General features: G+C 42.4%; 1 protein-coding gene across 1 annotated transcript; it reads right to left on the reverse strand.

Annotated features, from left to right (window-relative positions):
* Positions 1 to 610: 610 nt before the first annotated feature.
* Positions 611 to 13,547, reverse strand: HAL (histidine ammonia-lyase). The gene is made up of 20 exons (XM_009556266.2): positions 13,185 to 13,547; positions 12,690 to 12,750; positions 12,487 to 12,514; positions 12,112 to 12,186; positions 11,939 to 12,011; positions 11,792 to 11,858; positions 11,566 to 11,603; positions 11,361 to 11,486; positions 10,909 to 11,048; positions 9,400 to 9,447; positions 8,251 to 8,398; positions 8,071 to 8,166; positions 7,896 to 7,954; positions 6,995 to 7,075; positions 6,003 to 6,068; positions 5,731 to 5,896; positions 3,181 to 3,315; positions 2,482 to 2,590; positions 2,308 to 2,377; positions 611 to 1,422 (listed from the first exon to the last, which is right to left on the reverse strand). Exons 1-20 carry the CDS (start codon positions 13,429 to 13,431, stop codon positions 1,273 to 1,275), a joined length of 1,983 nt encoding a protein of 660 aa, XP_009554561.2. The 5' UTR covers positions 13,432 to 13,547; the 3' UTR covers positions 611 to 1,272.
* Positions 13,548 to 16,958: the final 3,411 nt, after the last annotated feature.

Consider the following 16,958-nt stretch of genomic DNA (forward strand, 5'->3'; position numbering starts at 1 on the left):
GGCTGCAGAAGGAAGGAGATGAACTGTGAGCTCACGTGCTATGGGTGAGTACCATAGTTCCCAGATCTTCTGGCCAGGTTAGTTGTCTCCTTGTTAGCTTGCGAACAGGCAGGAGTCCTTTCCTTGGGGTACATATAACACAGCGCCCCTCAAACGTAGACTCACTAGTGCTTTGGCTAGCCCTTGCATCTCAGCTGATAGCCTGGGAAGATTTCCAGCTCCTGCTGAAGCCCTCACAGCTGCAGGTATCAGATCAGGAGCACCAAGGCTGGTGGGTTTTAACCTGTCTTTATATGTCATCATTGTGCCATGATGTGATGTCTGAGTCCTGAGTCTTCCCTTGCAAAAGAAAGCCTGTGCCAGCAGCCAGTATTATAACTCAGAACAAGCTAAAACACGAGCCCCTCTGTGTGGACAGGGCCCTTGGAAGCCAGGCTGATACCCTGTGAGCCATGGAAGTGTGGATCCTGGTGCTATTGTTTCAGCACATCCTATTCTACCACTCCTAGACCTCCTCCTCCCCCTTTCTTGGCTCCTGTTCCACCCATCCTCCTTATTTCCAAATTAAGCCTTTCCTTTACACTTCCATCATCACACATGGCAAGAAAATAGATTGAAGTATGTGAAGTGTGTGAAGTCTCAGTTTATTGCAGTTTATTTCTTGCAGGTGTGAGCCCGTAGCTCTTGGAAATCTGCATTAAGTGTGGTCCATCACCAGGATACAATATATTTGGTCTGAGTAATGATCTCCATAGCACACTTTTAGGCACATAGCTTTTCTGATTTGTGACACACCTGCTCTAAAAGTGCTCTTGTTATACAAGAACCTGGACCTTGCATATGATCGGCAAAAGAGAGGAGAGTTAATTGTAAAGATGATTTTGCTTGTGGCAGCATGAAAAGGACCATAGCAGTTACCCAAAAGAAAAAAAAAGAGGCTGAGAATATCAGACTTAAGCTGTTTGGTATCATTGGCATAGATGAAGAGAAAACAAGCAAAGAGCTGACAAAACAAAAACAGGAGGCGCTGTATAAAACACCCACTGATGTCAGCAGAGGCTGAATGTTCTTTGTTTGGAAGTGCAGGAAATTCAGTCAAAAACCACACTACGATGACAAAGATGTCTTTCACATGTAAGGAAACTAGTGAGTCATTTCTGACTTGTGAGCTAGACAGTCAGGTCTTTTGGGTCCACACTGAGTTACAGAAGAATGGCCACCCTCAGGAAAGGTCCTAGAAAGGATCTGCTCTCTGCCAGAGAACCGCAGTTCTTAAAGTTCATCCTGATGCCTGTGGTCATGACCAACACCCGTATTCACTTCCAGCAATCCAAGGGAGAAAGCTGTTGGTGAAATGGGTCTTGATTCAGGGATGTGTTCCCTCCTGTACTTTTCAATGTAAGGTTTAGCCACTTCCCACACCTGCGAAACAAGAAAGTGAAACAGCAGAGTCAGAGAAAACCAGAAGGTCAGGTAAGACATAACACACAAGTTCAGGAAAACCTGTAGAAAAGTTACTGGGATGGGAGTGAGCATTACGACCTACATAGACATGCTGTACACAGTCAGCAGAACCAGAGAGGCAGCCAGAGTGAGATGCAGGGAAGAGCTTGTGGATGGAGTTGATGGGATGGGATAAGAGATAGCTCTGTGGGGACAAGCTAAAAGGATTCAGGGTGAAAATGGCTCTTGTCTTGTTATGAGGTTAAAGCTCTGTGTGCAATAGTTGGGAGAGGGTTGCTGTCACTTGCTACAAAACCACTTGGTCGTGAAAGGGCTGGGGGAGCAAAATGACAGCTGGCACAGACAAAGAAGAAGGGAAAGGATGGCAGCTGGGGTTTAAGGCAGAATAGGAAAATGTTCTAAAATCTCCTTTGTCTCTTCTCCTGTAAGTGTGATGAGACAAAAAACCCAGAGATTTTTCTTCTCCCATTTGCTTAGTCTCCTCAGTTCTTCTGTTACTTATATTTTACAAACAAATAAAATAGACAGATCCCATATGTGTACAAAACTACGTTCCAGGTTAACACATTTCACCACTGCTAATCCTTCATCCATGTCCATGTATAGCTCCAGACCGTACCCAAGGACCTCAAGCCTGGGGAACACTCACTGTCCCAGGAATAAGGATCACCATCTGGATGGTGATAAGAACTGATTTCTAAATCTATCCCACTAAAACTAAGGAAAACCAAATCTCAGAAAATCTGGTGAGTTTGCTCCACGCGGGGGAGTGCTTTCAGGAGGCCATCCAGTGAATGCATGGTGGGGACAATCCTACTGCATATGCTGAAAGTCAACACTCGCCTTCTGCTCCACAAGCAGTCTGTGAGCTGCTTCAATGTCTGGGGCCATGAAGCGATCCTTCATCCAAGGCCTGTAATGAGACACATGACGAACATTGGCCAAACATTAACCATTGCCACCAGCAGCTGTTCTCCAGATGGATAACCTCTGGGGGAAGCATTTATCTGATCTTACCTCACAACACTGCGCACAAGGTCGTAGACCTTCTCCAATGGGGTTGTCGTTCTCAGAGGGCGTAGGAATTCAATGCCTTGGCAGGCTGCAAGCAGCTCAATAGCCAGAACTGGGAAATCAAAACAGCAAAAGGGGGTTTTGGCAGCTTAAGGTGAGGTTTCCCTTATAAAGCTATCTGCGGAATTTGTTCTGGCTAACCTGATATGTTTTCAGGTAATGTGAAAAGACCAGTGGATGCACACAATCCAGAGAGGCAGCCCAGCAACAGGATCATTTTATTGATGGTGCTAGGGCTATCATCCAGCATTTTTGCAAGAAGATTTTGGATAGTCTGCATACAGACATTTCAGCATCCCTGGAACTCCTAGTTATCAAAGTTTTAAATCCATAAAAATCTCTTCCAGGGCATCTTGAATACCCAAAGTAATGGTCAGCATAAGCCAGAGAACTTCTTCAGGACCGAGAAGAAGACAGGGATCTGAGCTATAATAGTGAATTTTACCTATGAAACTTGCAAGAGCCTGTTAGAAAGATCCAAATGCTTGTAAAATATGTACTTAATGTAATATTTTTAGATAGTTCATTCAGATGCATTAACTCTATTTTCTTAAAATACATCTATAAAGAATGGCACTAATATCTTAATCTATAATAGTTATATACAGAAACTTTGTCTGAAAACTAGCATTTTAATTTTACCTTGTTCCACATGTTCAATAACTCTCAAAGCTTTTCTTGCAGCCCATCCTCCCATGGACACGTGATCCTCTGTAGCAGCACTCGTTGAGAGAGAATCCACAGAAGAGGGGTGGCACAAGGCTTTGTTCTCAGAAACTGCAAAAATCCAGTGCAATGAATGTAGGAGAAAACGTGCAAGAAGCACCAGAAGGAATGGCCATCCTGGATCAAAGAGCTTGTCTGCATCTCAGGTCACAGTGGAGAATCCAAATATCACTCCTCTCCTGAGATTGCATCAATCTTTTAGTTGGATTGAATAATTTGTAATAAACACCTTGAAAACTACTATTGCCTCTGAGAACAGTAAGCAATATCAGTCTTCTGATGCAAATAGTAACCAAATATAGAAAGATTGCTCACTCATCCCCCACCTTGAGATTGGGTGGCTCTGTCTCAAAGGCCTGATGGAAACTGAAGAAAAAGAGCGGACAGCATAATTGAAATACAAGCCTTGCCTGTCAATCCAAGGCAATTCTGATGCCCTCTGTTTTTGGTCACAGTTACTGCCTGCCCCTCCGCTGGTTTCAAGAGGAGAGCTAGAGAACAGCATCTGGTCCCTTCTCATCAAAGCTGAGGCACTTGCAGAACTTGCTCCAGGAATATATTGGAGCACAATACAAATCCTCTCCCACTCTCCTTGCCTTGCCACCAGGCTGCCCACATCCCTTCTCCAAGCACTCTCTCTCCACCGAGGCTTGGTTGCTCCAGCTTTGAAAGCCGGGTGCAAGGTTTGCTGTAAGTCTCTCAAGCTGCACCCACGACTGAGGGGAATTTGGCTGCAGGAAAGCTGTAGGCACCAACCAATGACAATTTGAGTTCAAGAATTTCTCTTTAGAATGGAAGAGACCAAGTCTGCATTCGCAGTGCTCTGGCTGCCTGCAGATCTTTTCTTTCTGAAGCCCAGCAGGACACTGTGTAATACCCTCACCAAACCAGGACCTTCAGAAAAGCAACAAGAGCAATAGAGAGGTGGTGACACCAACTGCAAACAGGCTGGAGTGACACAGTCCAGGGCCAGAGCTCAGCTGGCATGCTCAGACAGGCAACAATAGGTCTTGGAGAGGATGCATGTGGCTACTGAAAACAGTTTGGGCTGGCAGGGACAGCGTCACCAGAGAAGAAGGGAGAGACACATCCAGCAGCATTGTGAAACGTCTGCAATTTTTTTTGCAGCTTTATCTATTAACCATAGGAGTAAACAACATTAGCTGGTACACAAACAACTTAGAAACTGGCGAATGACTTTAAAAGTATTAGTAATATCTTGTTAGAATTAAAAGAGCACAAACTTTGCTTTTAGATAAATTCCTGGCTATTTTGACCAGATGTTTTTAACCCAGGGACTCCTGGTGTCGGTGCAGCAATGAGTTAGGAGGTAGGGCTGTCATTTTCATTCTCTGCAGCAGACACCATGAACACTCCAGAATCTCTTGCTCCAGATTGCAGAAGTGAGCTGTGAAATCTGAAGCCAAGTAACAAGTAAGGCCTGGAGTCATCCCAAACTCTGCCCAGGCAAAAGGAGAAGTTTCCAGCCTTTGAACAAGTGGACAGGCACTTCAGCTCCTTTCCAGTTCCACTCCCCAAACAGCTTCTGGGCAGGTCTTCATTATTACATCAATGCAGTTAATTGACTTTTTTTTTCTCCAGGATGTTTATCTACACGTTTATCTGACAGCCTCTGTTCTTTTGTCTGTTTACATCTCTTATAATTTACTCTCTCTTCATAGCCTGTTCACCTCTACATTGGCTCGTGCTTTCCTGATACTATGAACTGTAGTATCCCAGTGGCCAACAGGCTTCTTGTTAACTTAGTCACAAGTGCTAGAGGAAAAATGTATTAATGCTTACTTTTAGTGTGCTCCTCTGATAACTACCTTTGGGAACTTCAGTCCCCGAGGGCTGTGGAGTCTGATACTGATGTACAGACCTTGTTGTCAAATGGAGACTGTGAGTACTAAAGGTATCATGCCAAGCTTTGAGACAAATGGTGTCTCTGTGCTGGTGAGAAGTGAGGAATAGAGGTATCCCCTACTTACACACCATAACTACTAAAGCAGAGGTTCTAGGCGCAGCAGAGTGCTCAGACAGATGTGTGTCTGTTGCCTGAAGTGTTTGCTGTTAATTACAGCCCTATCTGAGCTGATTTGCAGGCTCCTGGGTACATCCCTGTCACGGATTTCAACCAGAGCTCCGACGGTGACTGTAAAGCAGAGCACTGCCCATCCCACAAAGATGCAAGCAGGCAGGTGTTCCCATCAGAGTCCACCTAAGGGTTTACATGCTTAGAGTACTAAACATGCCCATGGATCAGTGCAGAATAAAGAACCTTGAGCTGAAATAATCACAGCTGCACTCAATGCTCAAACTTTGAGCCCAGCCAGCAAAAAGCACGCGGAGAAGAGATGAAAACCAGAAGTGAGATGGCTTTGTATCTGCTATCAAATTACAACTGCCTTGATATAAAATGGTTTTTCTAGCTTGCTCTTTTGACGATGTTGCTCTAGCACTCACCCAGGGCAGCTGCTGTGCAGTGTGCAATCATGAAGCCAGAGTTCAGACCTCCTTCAGTGACTAAAAATGCAGGCAATTCACTGAGTGAGGGGTTGCAGAGCCTTTCAATTCGTCTTTCACTAATTGCAGCAAGTTCATGCACACCAATTGCCAAATAGTCCAGAGCCTATGAAAGAAAATCTTATTAAACCAGGTGACAGAAAAAAAACAAACCAACAAACATAAAGTAACAGAAACTAAATTTTTTTGCCTTCCTCCAAAATTTTAATTACCTTTGCAGGATATTCACCGTGAAAATTTCCTCCAGAAATAGTCTCTGTTCTTTCAGCAAACACCATCTCAAAGGAGAAGTTAAGGCATAGACATGAGTGAAATACAGTTTACATCACAGATATCTGTCAGTAATAGGAATATCATAACTGAAGGAAAGTTTGCGCTAATAGGCTTTTATTTGTAAACACATTATATTACATCCGCGTGTTTACTTTTCACACTGAAGATGCAGTCTCAATTCTCAAAACTTGTAGATATAGTTTGGACATGTGTTTTTCAAACACTGCATGAAATGAGCTCTTTGATCAGTGACTCGGGGTGGTGATGGTGGGTGGATGAGATGGGGGACAATTTCTGTGCAAACAAATGTATGTCTTTGGATCCTGGTATAGTTTCTCCAGTGCTTGCTTGGCAGATTGTCCCCAGGGTAGATATAATTTTAGACAGGTTACAAGTGGTAATGCTTACCAGCTACTGATGTGATGTTATATACAGCATCTTCATACTTCTGAGGGGAATCCAGCCTTGCTCAGTGCCAGTGCAAGAACTTTGCACAGTTTACCAGGCAGATCCATGAAGAAGCTTACAGGCCATGGCTGTTTTGTTTGCCTTCCCTGACTGAGTACAAATCTTGCTCTGGAGTGCAGGTTTCACTCATGCTGCATCACCAGATGTTTCACACAAAATGTTATCATCCAAGTCCGTTTGGTTGCCAAGTTTTTTCTGTCTACATATTCAATATAAACATACAGAACCTCATCTATATGCATTTAATATGCGCTATATCTTATGCACACATGCTTTCCTTGACCAACACATACTTGCATGCATCAATGCAAACATAGAGAAAGGAGGAGAGGTTGCTGCCGCAAATAACACTAGTTATTGATCGAAGTAAATTATGACTTTGCATCCTATGCAAATTATTTTTTAGAATAGAAAGATCAAAAAGGCCAAGCAAAATTTTTCATAGAAATAATCAAAAAGATACAGGGTTGTCTGTGGCACTATTGATTTCAGTCATCATGATGTCCTTCACGAAAGCAATTGTATCATTTACAACTCCGTGGACCTAGAACAAAAGCCATTAGATCCTGAGTTTAGTGTCTACATTTAGTTCATCTTCGGGGTGCTGATCAAGCTGCGGGAACTTTCTTTCCCATTATCCCAGTCTCTACCATCTACGAGGATGGTCTTGGATCTGCTGTTAAAATCAGGAGCATCACTGTGACACTGCCCATCCTAGACGCACAAAAGACTATATTTACTCTTATTATGGCAATATTGCCAAAAGCGTGATCTGAATATATCACTCTCTACTTGTTTGAGTTGTTTTACTCTAAATGGAAATAAGATACATATTCAGTGGCAGAAGTGTCATTAGGGAAGAAGCAACCTTCAAAAGACCCCAGAGTAAACAAAATCTCTCATTATTTCATTTTCATTAATCCCACTGATCTAATGGCTTTGCTCGTGTTAAAACTCATGAGATCACGTTCTTCCAGTATGTTTGAGATACTACAAGTAGATGAACAGCCTCTGACTCTGTCTGCTCCTGGAAACACCTTTCCCCAGCTCACAGTCTTAGCATCAAAGCAGAAGAAATGCCCTACAATGCCTGCAAGGATGGAAAACTACCATCTTCCTCCTGCTTCTGACACTTGGCCTCTCTCAGATCTGAACACGGCATGTTAGATGCTGCCTGATGGGTGCACGTATGGGATCAATGAATTACTTGTCTTCATTAATACTAACTTTGATATGAGGAAGAAGCAAAATAACACCTCTTCTTCTAATGGAGTCAGGCAGCGCATAAGTGACACTATTTCCGAGGTGGGAACCTAACCATCATTTATCTAGTGCTATGAAAGGAAATAAAAGTCAGTTTTTACCTGAGGGCAGCAGCGCATTGTGTATGCATCCTGAACTCGGTCACAGAATCTATGGCTCTCTAGAAGGAACAAGGGAGGAAAAAGCCAAACATTCCTCATACAAAAGCACCTGGGCTACTGTTGAAGGACCCAGCCTGTCCTGATAACCTGAAGGGTGATGGTTAAGATTGTTCACCTGCTATTTCTGATGGGTGATGGTCAGAATCTAGAAGGGACCTGAACCGAAATGCCACTTCAACCTGCCCTCGATGTGGGCGCACTGCATGGATATCTAGTAAAACAAGTTAGACTGTTAGGTTTTGCCTCTCTTGTCAACAAATGTTAAGCAAACAGACAAGAAATCACCAGTACCCACCAGTGTCAAAGGCCCTTGTTGTACCCTTCAAGACTTCAAGTGTCAGGGCAGCAATTATGTCAGCTTGTCTAGCTATAGCACTGGCTCTTTCAACTGCTTCACATCCCAGCGAGGTGATCATTTGTGTCCCATTGATGAGAGCCAGACCCTTCAAAGAGAGAAACATTAAGCAAATTAATTATAACTATTCCACACACTGTGATCATCTCCCAATTCTGTGATAATTCTCCTTCTCATGTGAATGAGTTAAAGAACTTTGCTCAGTTTACTGCATCATCATGAAATCCCAAAAAGAACACACTGACTGGGTATAAATTGTCAGTGTTCATGACCCTACTCATTCAGGAGCTCCAGTATTTCCAAGTAAGACGTTAATTTCATGCTATTTCAAGCTTTAGCAGGAAAAGTATAGGAAATACTTACTCTTTTCCAGTCCTTTAGAAGTGGAATGCTATTTCTATTAATTTCTTCTCAAGTTATTTGTTAAACCAAAGAAGTTATGAGCATGGCAGGTACAAAACTCAATCGCAATGAGGAAATGGAGAATTAAAACAACAATAGAAGTAATAACTGCTTTAAAAGGTTTGTTAGGTTCAGTTAAAACTAGCTTCAGGTTTCTTCTAAACAAACATGAAGCCAATGGAAGCCTTCCATTTGCCTTTAGGAGACACTGAATTTGGCTTCCTGCTCCTGGTGGTGTTTTACAGCTACTTATTGGAGAGCTTCACAGCCCTCAAATCTGTTGTGTTCCTATTCAAACTTTAGTATTTACAGTGAGTTTCATTTCACCTAGTTTTAATGATCCATAAGTCAGATACGTGGTTCGAGTCAGTCATCTGAGCTTCTATTATTAAGGTCAAAGGGCAGATAAGTCCCTTGAGAGGGCTTCTCAGGTAGCCACTTTCAGGATGATATAAAGTGTTTTCTGAAGGTGCCTGTCTCTCTCTCCACAAAGCCAATCAAAACGTTAAGTCTGGGTTTGGCATTTCAAGTCAAGTAGGGTGACACTAGGAAAGATGAATCCCTCTTCTGATAATACTTCATTAATGTCCTTCTGGAGTTTGATTTAAAGTGACTGTTAATTCCTGTCATGCTTAAAGTATAAAGCAACTAGTGATTGACTGTGCTGGCTGCATTATACTTTATTACCTCTTTTGGTCTCAGGGTAATTGGTCTCAGACCATGGGCTTCCAGGACCTGTGAAGGAGTTTAATAACAAGGTAATTAATGAAAAATGTTCTTCAGTAGTTCAGTCATCAAAATTTTTACATCTTAAATGTTTCCATAAATAAAAATATGAACAAATTCCTTAAGTGACAGGAGAAAAAAACCAAACTTTTATGTCACAAACATTGAAAATACCTTTTTTTGCTGGGCTAAATAAAGGACAGTATTCTGGGACTTCCGAACTAGCACCTCATTTCCCAGTGCCAGTAGCACTGGAAAGTAGTAGCACTGAAGTGAGATACTGTCACAGCCCATTAACAGCTATCATGTATTAGCTGATGGGAGAGAGTAAGAGGAGACAAGGCTGGAAATATCTTGGGAAGGTAGTTCTGCCTACAGCTTGTCTCACAGCAGGTTTGGCTTGGCATAAACTATGTCTTTATAAATTATTCCCTAACTCTTTCTGTAGAAAATCTCCACTGACAGTAGGAATCCCATTTGGTTTATTCTCTATATGTCTATTCTACAGGACAATCACTTTTGTGGGAAATGAAGGCACAGTATAACCTTGATTCTGATTAGAATCCTCTCAACCTTTCCCACTGAAGAGGTAATACATCTCAGGAGGTGTACAATTGTAACTATTGGTCCTGAAGGTCCAGGACACACTTGGCTGCTTCCCCCCACTCCCCTCCTAGTGTAGTTCTCAGTACTTCTCCAGCCTACAGTGATGGTACAACTATCGATCCATGAATAAATCTGGTGTACAAATATTCATGGATAAAAGTGACAGGTGCTGCAGAACAAGATACCCTGAGACTTTGGAGGGGCCAGACTTGGAGATAGTCAACACTAGATCAACCTGCTGATCTATTAGTGACAGAATAACAATTATTAAAAATTAATTCCATTGTAAAGCTTCTATCTTTTCAGGGACAGTGCTATATATGTTCCTTGTAGCCCTATTTATCAAAAATGAAATGTCCAAACCTGTGTATTCACTTAAAGCCATTATAAGATCAGCCTCTGATAAATTTCCAGTTATTCCAGTATTTGAAGTTTTGAATTTGAGGGATGAATTTGGGTTTGTTGGAACAGCGTTAATGTTCATGTTGCTGAAGATGAAGTAATAGTTCTTTCACTGGTGGGTCATATTCTGTCCCTCTCTCCAGGTCTTAAATAATGTCACTGCAGAATCTTGTATCGCAATACAATTGCACGATATTTCTTTAGGGCTTAATAACGTGCTGCATGTTTGTATCTGCTCCAGTGACCTGTAGGTCAGTTATTCTAATCTCATGGATCCACCTTCCTCAAGGTAGAACATGAGTTACTAAAGGTACCCTTGTCGCTATTCAAACTGGCAGGAAAAATCCAAAGACTTTTAAATGTTATTAATCTGAGCAAAAGCTCTCTTCCTCTCAAGGCTACACACAATTTGGCAAACAAGCCAGCAAACAGAAAAGAGGCAGTCAGCTGCACGAATCTTACATATTTAGCATCAGCCCAGCCACTCTTTGGGGACCACATCTTTCCCTCTCCAATTAATCCCAGAGCAAGATGAGAGAGCGGGGCCAAGTCTCCACTGGCTCCAACAGTCCCTTTCTCTGGGATATAAGGAAGGCAGGATGCTAGAAAGAAAACAAAAATGACTCCTGTTAGAGCTTGCTCTCAATACACTCCTTGGAAAACAGAGAAGCTGGCTCATGAGCATGATCACAGCAATATCCTGTAGTCATGGTCAATGGCACCAATAGGAATACTCTTGTTGCAGACTGGAATTTGTGCCAGTTTATAAAGAAATCAATCCCCTTCTGCATTTAGTTCTGGTCCTGATCTCTCACAACCACCAAGATAAAAGACCAACAGTCATAGCTTGACCGATTGAGCTTATTGAAAAAAAAAGGGGAGGGAAGAGGGATTTTCTTTAAACATCTTTTTACCATTAAATGCTTCGATAACTTGCTGGAGCGTTTCTAGGGATATTCCACTGTATCCTTTTGCTAAGACATTGATTCTCAGCGCCAACAGCATGCGAGATCTCTCTGGGCTCAAAGGTTTCCCCACACCTGAAACAGTAACCCTCTTGGTTACCAACCTACTACCAACAGCTGCAGGAAAGGGAAACATCAGGAGATTTCTCATTACCTGCAGAATGGGAACGAACCAAGTTCACTTGAAGCTCCCTATGGCAAAAAATTATATGTTGAAACTGTCAAATAAGTCTTGTCAGGTTTTATTTTGCACAAAACAGAGGGAAATACTCAAGCAGCCCTCTGATCTAACCACAGAGTATAAACGTACAGGGTCAAACTGCTCTGTCTTCATCCTTTCCTGAAAAGAAACGACAGAGAAAGCCGCACATTCAACTTACCTCAGCTTACTGTTTGGGATGACAGTCCTGGCAAACTTCCCAAACCCGGTGGTGATTCCATAAACAACTGCAAGAAATATACACTGCTGGTTAAGGAAGGGACCGGAGCAAGTTTTCAAAACAATTAATAAAGCTAAAAATATTTACCTGTCTGTTCCTTCACAATCCTTTCAATCACTTCTCGTGATTGTTTGACTTTAGCTTCAGCTTCAGGTGTGAGCTATAACATAAGTATTTTAAATATGAGTTTATCCATCCTTATTTAATTTTGATTGTAGAAAGATAAACATGTAATTTTTAGCCACATTCAGAATCTTTACCTTTATCTTGTAGAGACCCTTTCCTAAATTGACCAAGTCCTCCGTTGTTAAGCTGTTGCCATCTAAAGAAATATACTACACCAAAGAATCATGGTTTAGTTTGGGATACATAGATGTATAAAGTTGCTTAATAATAGAATAATAATAAAAATAAAACCCTAGTGAAAAGTCAGCAAAGACATGAAGCTCACTCACATTTATTTGTAAGACAGGAACTCACTAACGAAAACATAATAGGCACATTCTATTGAATCCCTACACGCAGCGAATCTAACAGCCCCTGCTCTCGTGAATGCTGCAGTGGCTCAACTCTTGGCACCTTCTGGTGAGCAGCAGAATTTATTACACAGTTATAAAACCGTTGGTGATTCCTACCTGATCTGGTTCTCGGTATTTGCTGTATCTGAAAGTGCCATAAAAGAAAATAAAGGGCAAGCAGGATTTCACAGGTAGTGACTGTTTGATTACAGCTGGAAACATATTTGAAGAAAGAAGGAACGCTAAAAGAACCAGGAAATTTAGAAAAAGTACAAATCTGGAATTACAAAAATTTCAGAAAGTGCTTAAAACAAGGATACAAATGAACTCCTTCAGGCTGAGATGGTATGAAATCTGGGGACATTATATCTCCTTCAATAACTAGAAGAAATACAGAGAATAAACACAGATTAAATTTCATTCCACATATTAATTCATTTGTTATTCCTTACAGTACAGAGCAATGAGAATTTTAATCTGCAGTTATTAGCCCGGGACATATTTGTATTCCTCTAGGAAAATAACAAGGAAGTATGTATTTATTCAAGGTACTCTAAAGGAAAAAACAGTGCACCCCAACTCAAGCATATATTATACATGACACCATATACATATGAATTATATAGAATCCTGCATCTTCTACTCCTTATGTAGTTCTGTTCCTAAAAACTAAATATTCTTAAGACATTTTGGTGTTTTCCCATAAAAATTGTAAATGCTCTCTCAGATACAATTTTAGACAAACTAAGCCACCGTTTGCTGACTCAGATGCCAACACAGTCACTCTGCAATGCATTCCTCAAGGTCTTGCTTACCAACTTCAACAAACTCGTTGTCTTCTAGAGCATCCTCCACCGTGTCATCAAGATCCAGCAAGCCAAGTCCCTTGCATCTTCGAATGTAAAATTTTACTTCTTCCACCGAGGCAAATCCCCCATTGTCAGGTTTGTTTTTCATGTACCGTCTCACGGCTTCCTTTCCCAGCCACCTTACTGTGTTTGTGCCAGTAAGGCACGGCACTGCCAGCCATTCTCCTCGGACATGCACCGTGTACCTCGGCATGCTTTCTCTCCAAAATTGTCCTTTGACCAAGAAAGGCTGGAATGTGCAGCAGCCTTACACGAACCATGCAACAGCCTGAAGAGCAGTGTCTCACGGGAGACCAGTGTTGCAATCAGATAGAGGCAAAAATCCACCCCCAAAATCCCTACTTTTGTAAATAAGCAAGAGCAACATATCCAGCAGACTCATCCAATCAAACAGAACCCAGGGAGCACACCCTTTTCATGGAAAGGCAAAAAAACCCCAAACTAAATCTATTACCACAGGAATTTTTTTTCCCAAAGATCATGTCAGGAATATAGAAACGAAAATCTAGGAGCTAGATTATGTAGCAAGAATAGGTAAATAAATAAGAATAAACTGGGATGCAACTGTTCTAAAAATGTAAGGGTTTAACAAAAGTTAACAGAGTTGTCACCTGGCAGTAGATCACACTAACAAAACTCTCCATGAGGGACAAGGCTGGAAGAAAGTCACACCATTATGGGGTGGTCATTGTTGCTGGGATTGAAAGGAGTCTGGATTACACCCATACATCCCTATCCAGAGCAGGATGAGAGCAGACAGTGTAGGGTGCTTTAACTGCTTTGCTCAGTCCCATGCTGAAGTTAGAGAACATAATTTTGTATTGTAGGCAAGGAAAAGACTGATGAATTTCCATTACACTTTCTTTTATGATCTGGACGATGTGCTAGAACAGGTAGGGTAAATATTAGGCCACACCTGCCCACGTCCAAGACTGGTGCTGCTATACCATGCTTCTTTTGTAGGCAGATGAAGAAAAAATGTGGAGAAATACCTGTTAAGATGAAGCCAAAATAAAGATTAGAAATGACCATGTTGACACAGAAGCTGAAAACACCTTTGTCTTTAACAATATAGCAATACCAACACTTGCAGTCCACGCTGCCCACAGCAGTGTTCCCAGAGAAAGAGACTACTGTAAAGTGCATTTACTTGGGGTGAATTATTGCAGGGAATTTTCACTTCACACCCATCAGTGGGTGTCTCTCTGTGGGAGACAGTACCCCAAAAGGGCAGGACAACACCAGTGAAAGCCGTGCTTGCCACTATGTTTTTTCCTAGCTCAGACAGCAAGAAATCAGGATTAGCTGGCAGCATGAACTCCAACTGCCAAATCACTATGTATGAAATACGAGGTTTTACAACAAAATGGTATTCCAAAACTGGTAACAAAACATTTCTAAAACAAAGAACAGGAGCTCTCATTGCAATCTGATAGCTTGAACCACAAGCTGTTAACACCAGGGACACCCTCCTCCTCCTAGAGCCTTGATGGAGATAAACCCTGTTGATTCAGGTGATGCTGTATAGCAGAAGCCTAATGAGATTTTGGGAGCAAATAAAAGCACTGCATAAATTTCTATTCCGAAATACAGAAATATTCTTCTCAGAGAGTTTTCCAGCAGAAGTTATCACATATTCAGAGGAGAGTTATCTCCTATTCAAGAAGAGAAGGAATAGCTCATTAGATCCTTAACACAAGGAACCCTGCAAGTTCTTTATGTACGAGGAAATTACACTGTTTTTAATTTTATTTTTTATTTTACCGAAGCACTGATATTTTATTGTGTTTAATAAAAGCTGAGCAGCACGAGATTCATAGAAAGAATTGAAATTGATTTTTGAGCCTGGGTCACCCAGTAGTTAATTTTTTTATAGTTTTTTTTTTTTTTAAACTACATACGTATGTAGGTTAAAGTTGAATGAAAGAAATCAGGATGCCTTGGGTCAATAAAATTCAAAAGGATGCATCCATGCCTTTATTTATATTAGAGATGCAAGCATGAAAAGATGAACCTCCTGGTAAAGTAGATTAATTCATCTGCTTGAAGGCTTATACTGATCAAAATTCAGATCAGAAATAAACTGATTGATAAGCTCCCCACTCCCACTCTGCTATTTTTAAACCCAAGCCTTTTGCCATGACTTGTATTCAGTATCTTCCTCCTTTAAAACAGCACTTTCTTTTTTCCTCTGCTAGTCCTCCACAAGGGGTTATCTCTGTGTCACCAGGTTGATCTCATGCTAGCTGACCACCTCCAGGAAAAGCAGTTCCTCTCACTCCAACTCACACTCATTTCAAAAACACACCTGCAGACGGCAGCATCCGCAACAATTTCACCTAAACCATTGTCGTGATTTGAAGTGCTGGAGCAATTTCCTGACACAACTGGTGAGTGAGCCGACGAGGGAAGGTGCCCTGCTGGATCTGCTGTTTGTGAGCAGAGAAGGCTTTGTGGGCCATGTGATGTTTGGAGGATGCCTGGGGCATAGTGATTGATCATGAGATGATGGAATTCTCAGTTCTACGAAAAGTAAGGAAGGGGGTCAGTAGAAGGGCCACCTTGGGCTTCTGGAGGCCAGACTTTGGACTGTTCGGAAGGCTGGGTGATAAAGTTCCGTGGGAGACAGTTCCTAAGGGCAAAGGAGCTCAAGAGGGCTGGATGCTCTTTAGGAAGGGAATCCTGGTGGTGCAAGAGCAGACCATCCCCATGTGCTGGAAAATGATCCATCGGGGAAAAAAACCATCCTGGCTGAGCAGAGAGATCTGGGTGGATATCAGAAAAAAGAGAAAAGTATATGAGCTTTGGAAGAAGGGCAGCTATCTTGGGAGGACTACAGGGATGAAGTGAGATCATGTAGAGAGACAATCAGAAGCGTTGAGGTGCTTGCCAAACCCCTTTCCATCATCTACCAGCGGTCCTAACTGACTGGGGAAGTTCCATTGGACTGGAGGCTGTCTGATGTTACATTCATCTACAAGAAGGGCTGGAGGGAGGATCTGGGGAGCTACAGGCCTGTCAGTCCAACCTCAGTGTCGGGGAAAGTCATGGAACAGGTGATCTTGAGTGCCATCTCACAGCACACACAGGATGACTGCGTGATCAGGCCCACTCATCGTGGGTTTATGAAAGGCAGGTCCTGCCAAAACAATCTGATCGCCTTCTATGACAAGGTGACCTGTTTGGTGGATGAGGGCAAGGCTGTGGATAAAGTGTACCTGGACTTTCGTAAAGCCTTTGACACTCTTTCTCACAGTATCCTACTTGAGAAACTGACTAACCCTGGCCTGGACAGGTGCACCCTCTGCTGGGTTAAAAACTGGCTGAATGGCTGGGGCTGAAGAGTGGTGGTAAATGGAGTTAATTCCAGCTGGAGGCCGGTCACAGGTGGTGTCCCCAGGGCTTCAAGCTGGGTCCAGTCCTGTTCAATGTCTTTATCAACAGCCTGGATGAGGGGATCGAGCGCACCCACAGTAAGTTTGCAGATGACACTAAGCTGGGAGAAAGTGTCGATCTGCTGGAGGGTAGGGAGGCTCTACAGGGGGATCCGAACAGGCTGGACCGCTGGGCTGAGACCATCAGGATGAGGTTTAACAAGCCAAATGCCGGGTCCTGCACTTGGGGCACAACAACCCTGTGCAGTGCTACAGGCTTGGGGAAGAGTGGCTGGAAAGCTGCCTGGAGGAGAAATACCTGGGGGTCTTGGTCGACAGCAGACTG

The sequence above is a fragment of the Cuculus canorus genome, chromosome 1, assembly GCF_017976375.1.
Source record: "Cuculus canorus isolate bCucCan1 chromosome 1, bCucCan1.pri, whole genome shotgun sequence".
Classification (NCBI taxonomy): domain Eukaryota; kingdom Metazoa; phylum Chordata; class Aves; order Cuculiformes; family Cuculidae; genus Cuculus; species Cuculus canorus.

Coding starts and splice junctions, on each gene's coding strand:
- HAL (XM_009556266.2), bottom strand. CDS start 13,431: ATGCCGAGGTACACGGTGCATGTCCGAGGAGAATGGCTGGCAGTGCCG. Junction 7,955..8,070: donor TCACCCATCAGAAATAGCAG/GTGAACAATCTT, acceptor TGTTCCTTCTAG/AGAGCCATAGATTCTGTGAC. Junction 2,378..2,481: donor CTTGTGCGCAGTGTTGTGAG/GTAAGATCAGAT, acceptor GTCTCATTACAG/GCCTTGGATGAAGGATCGCT.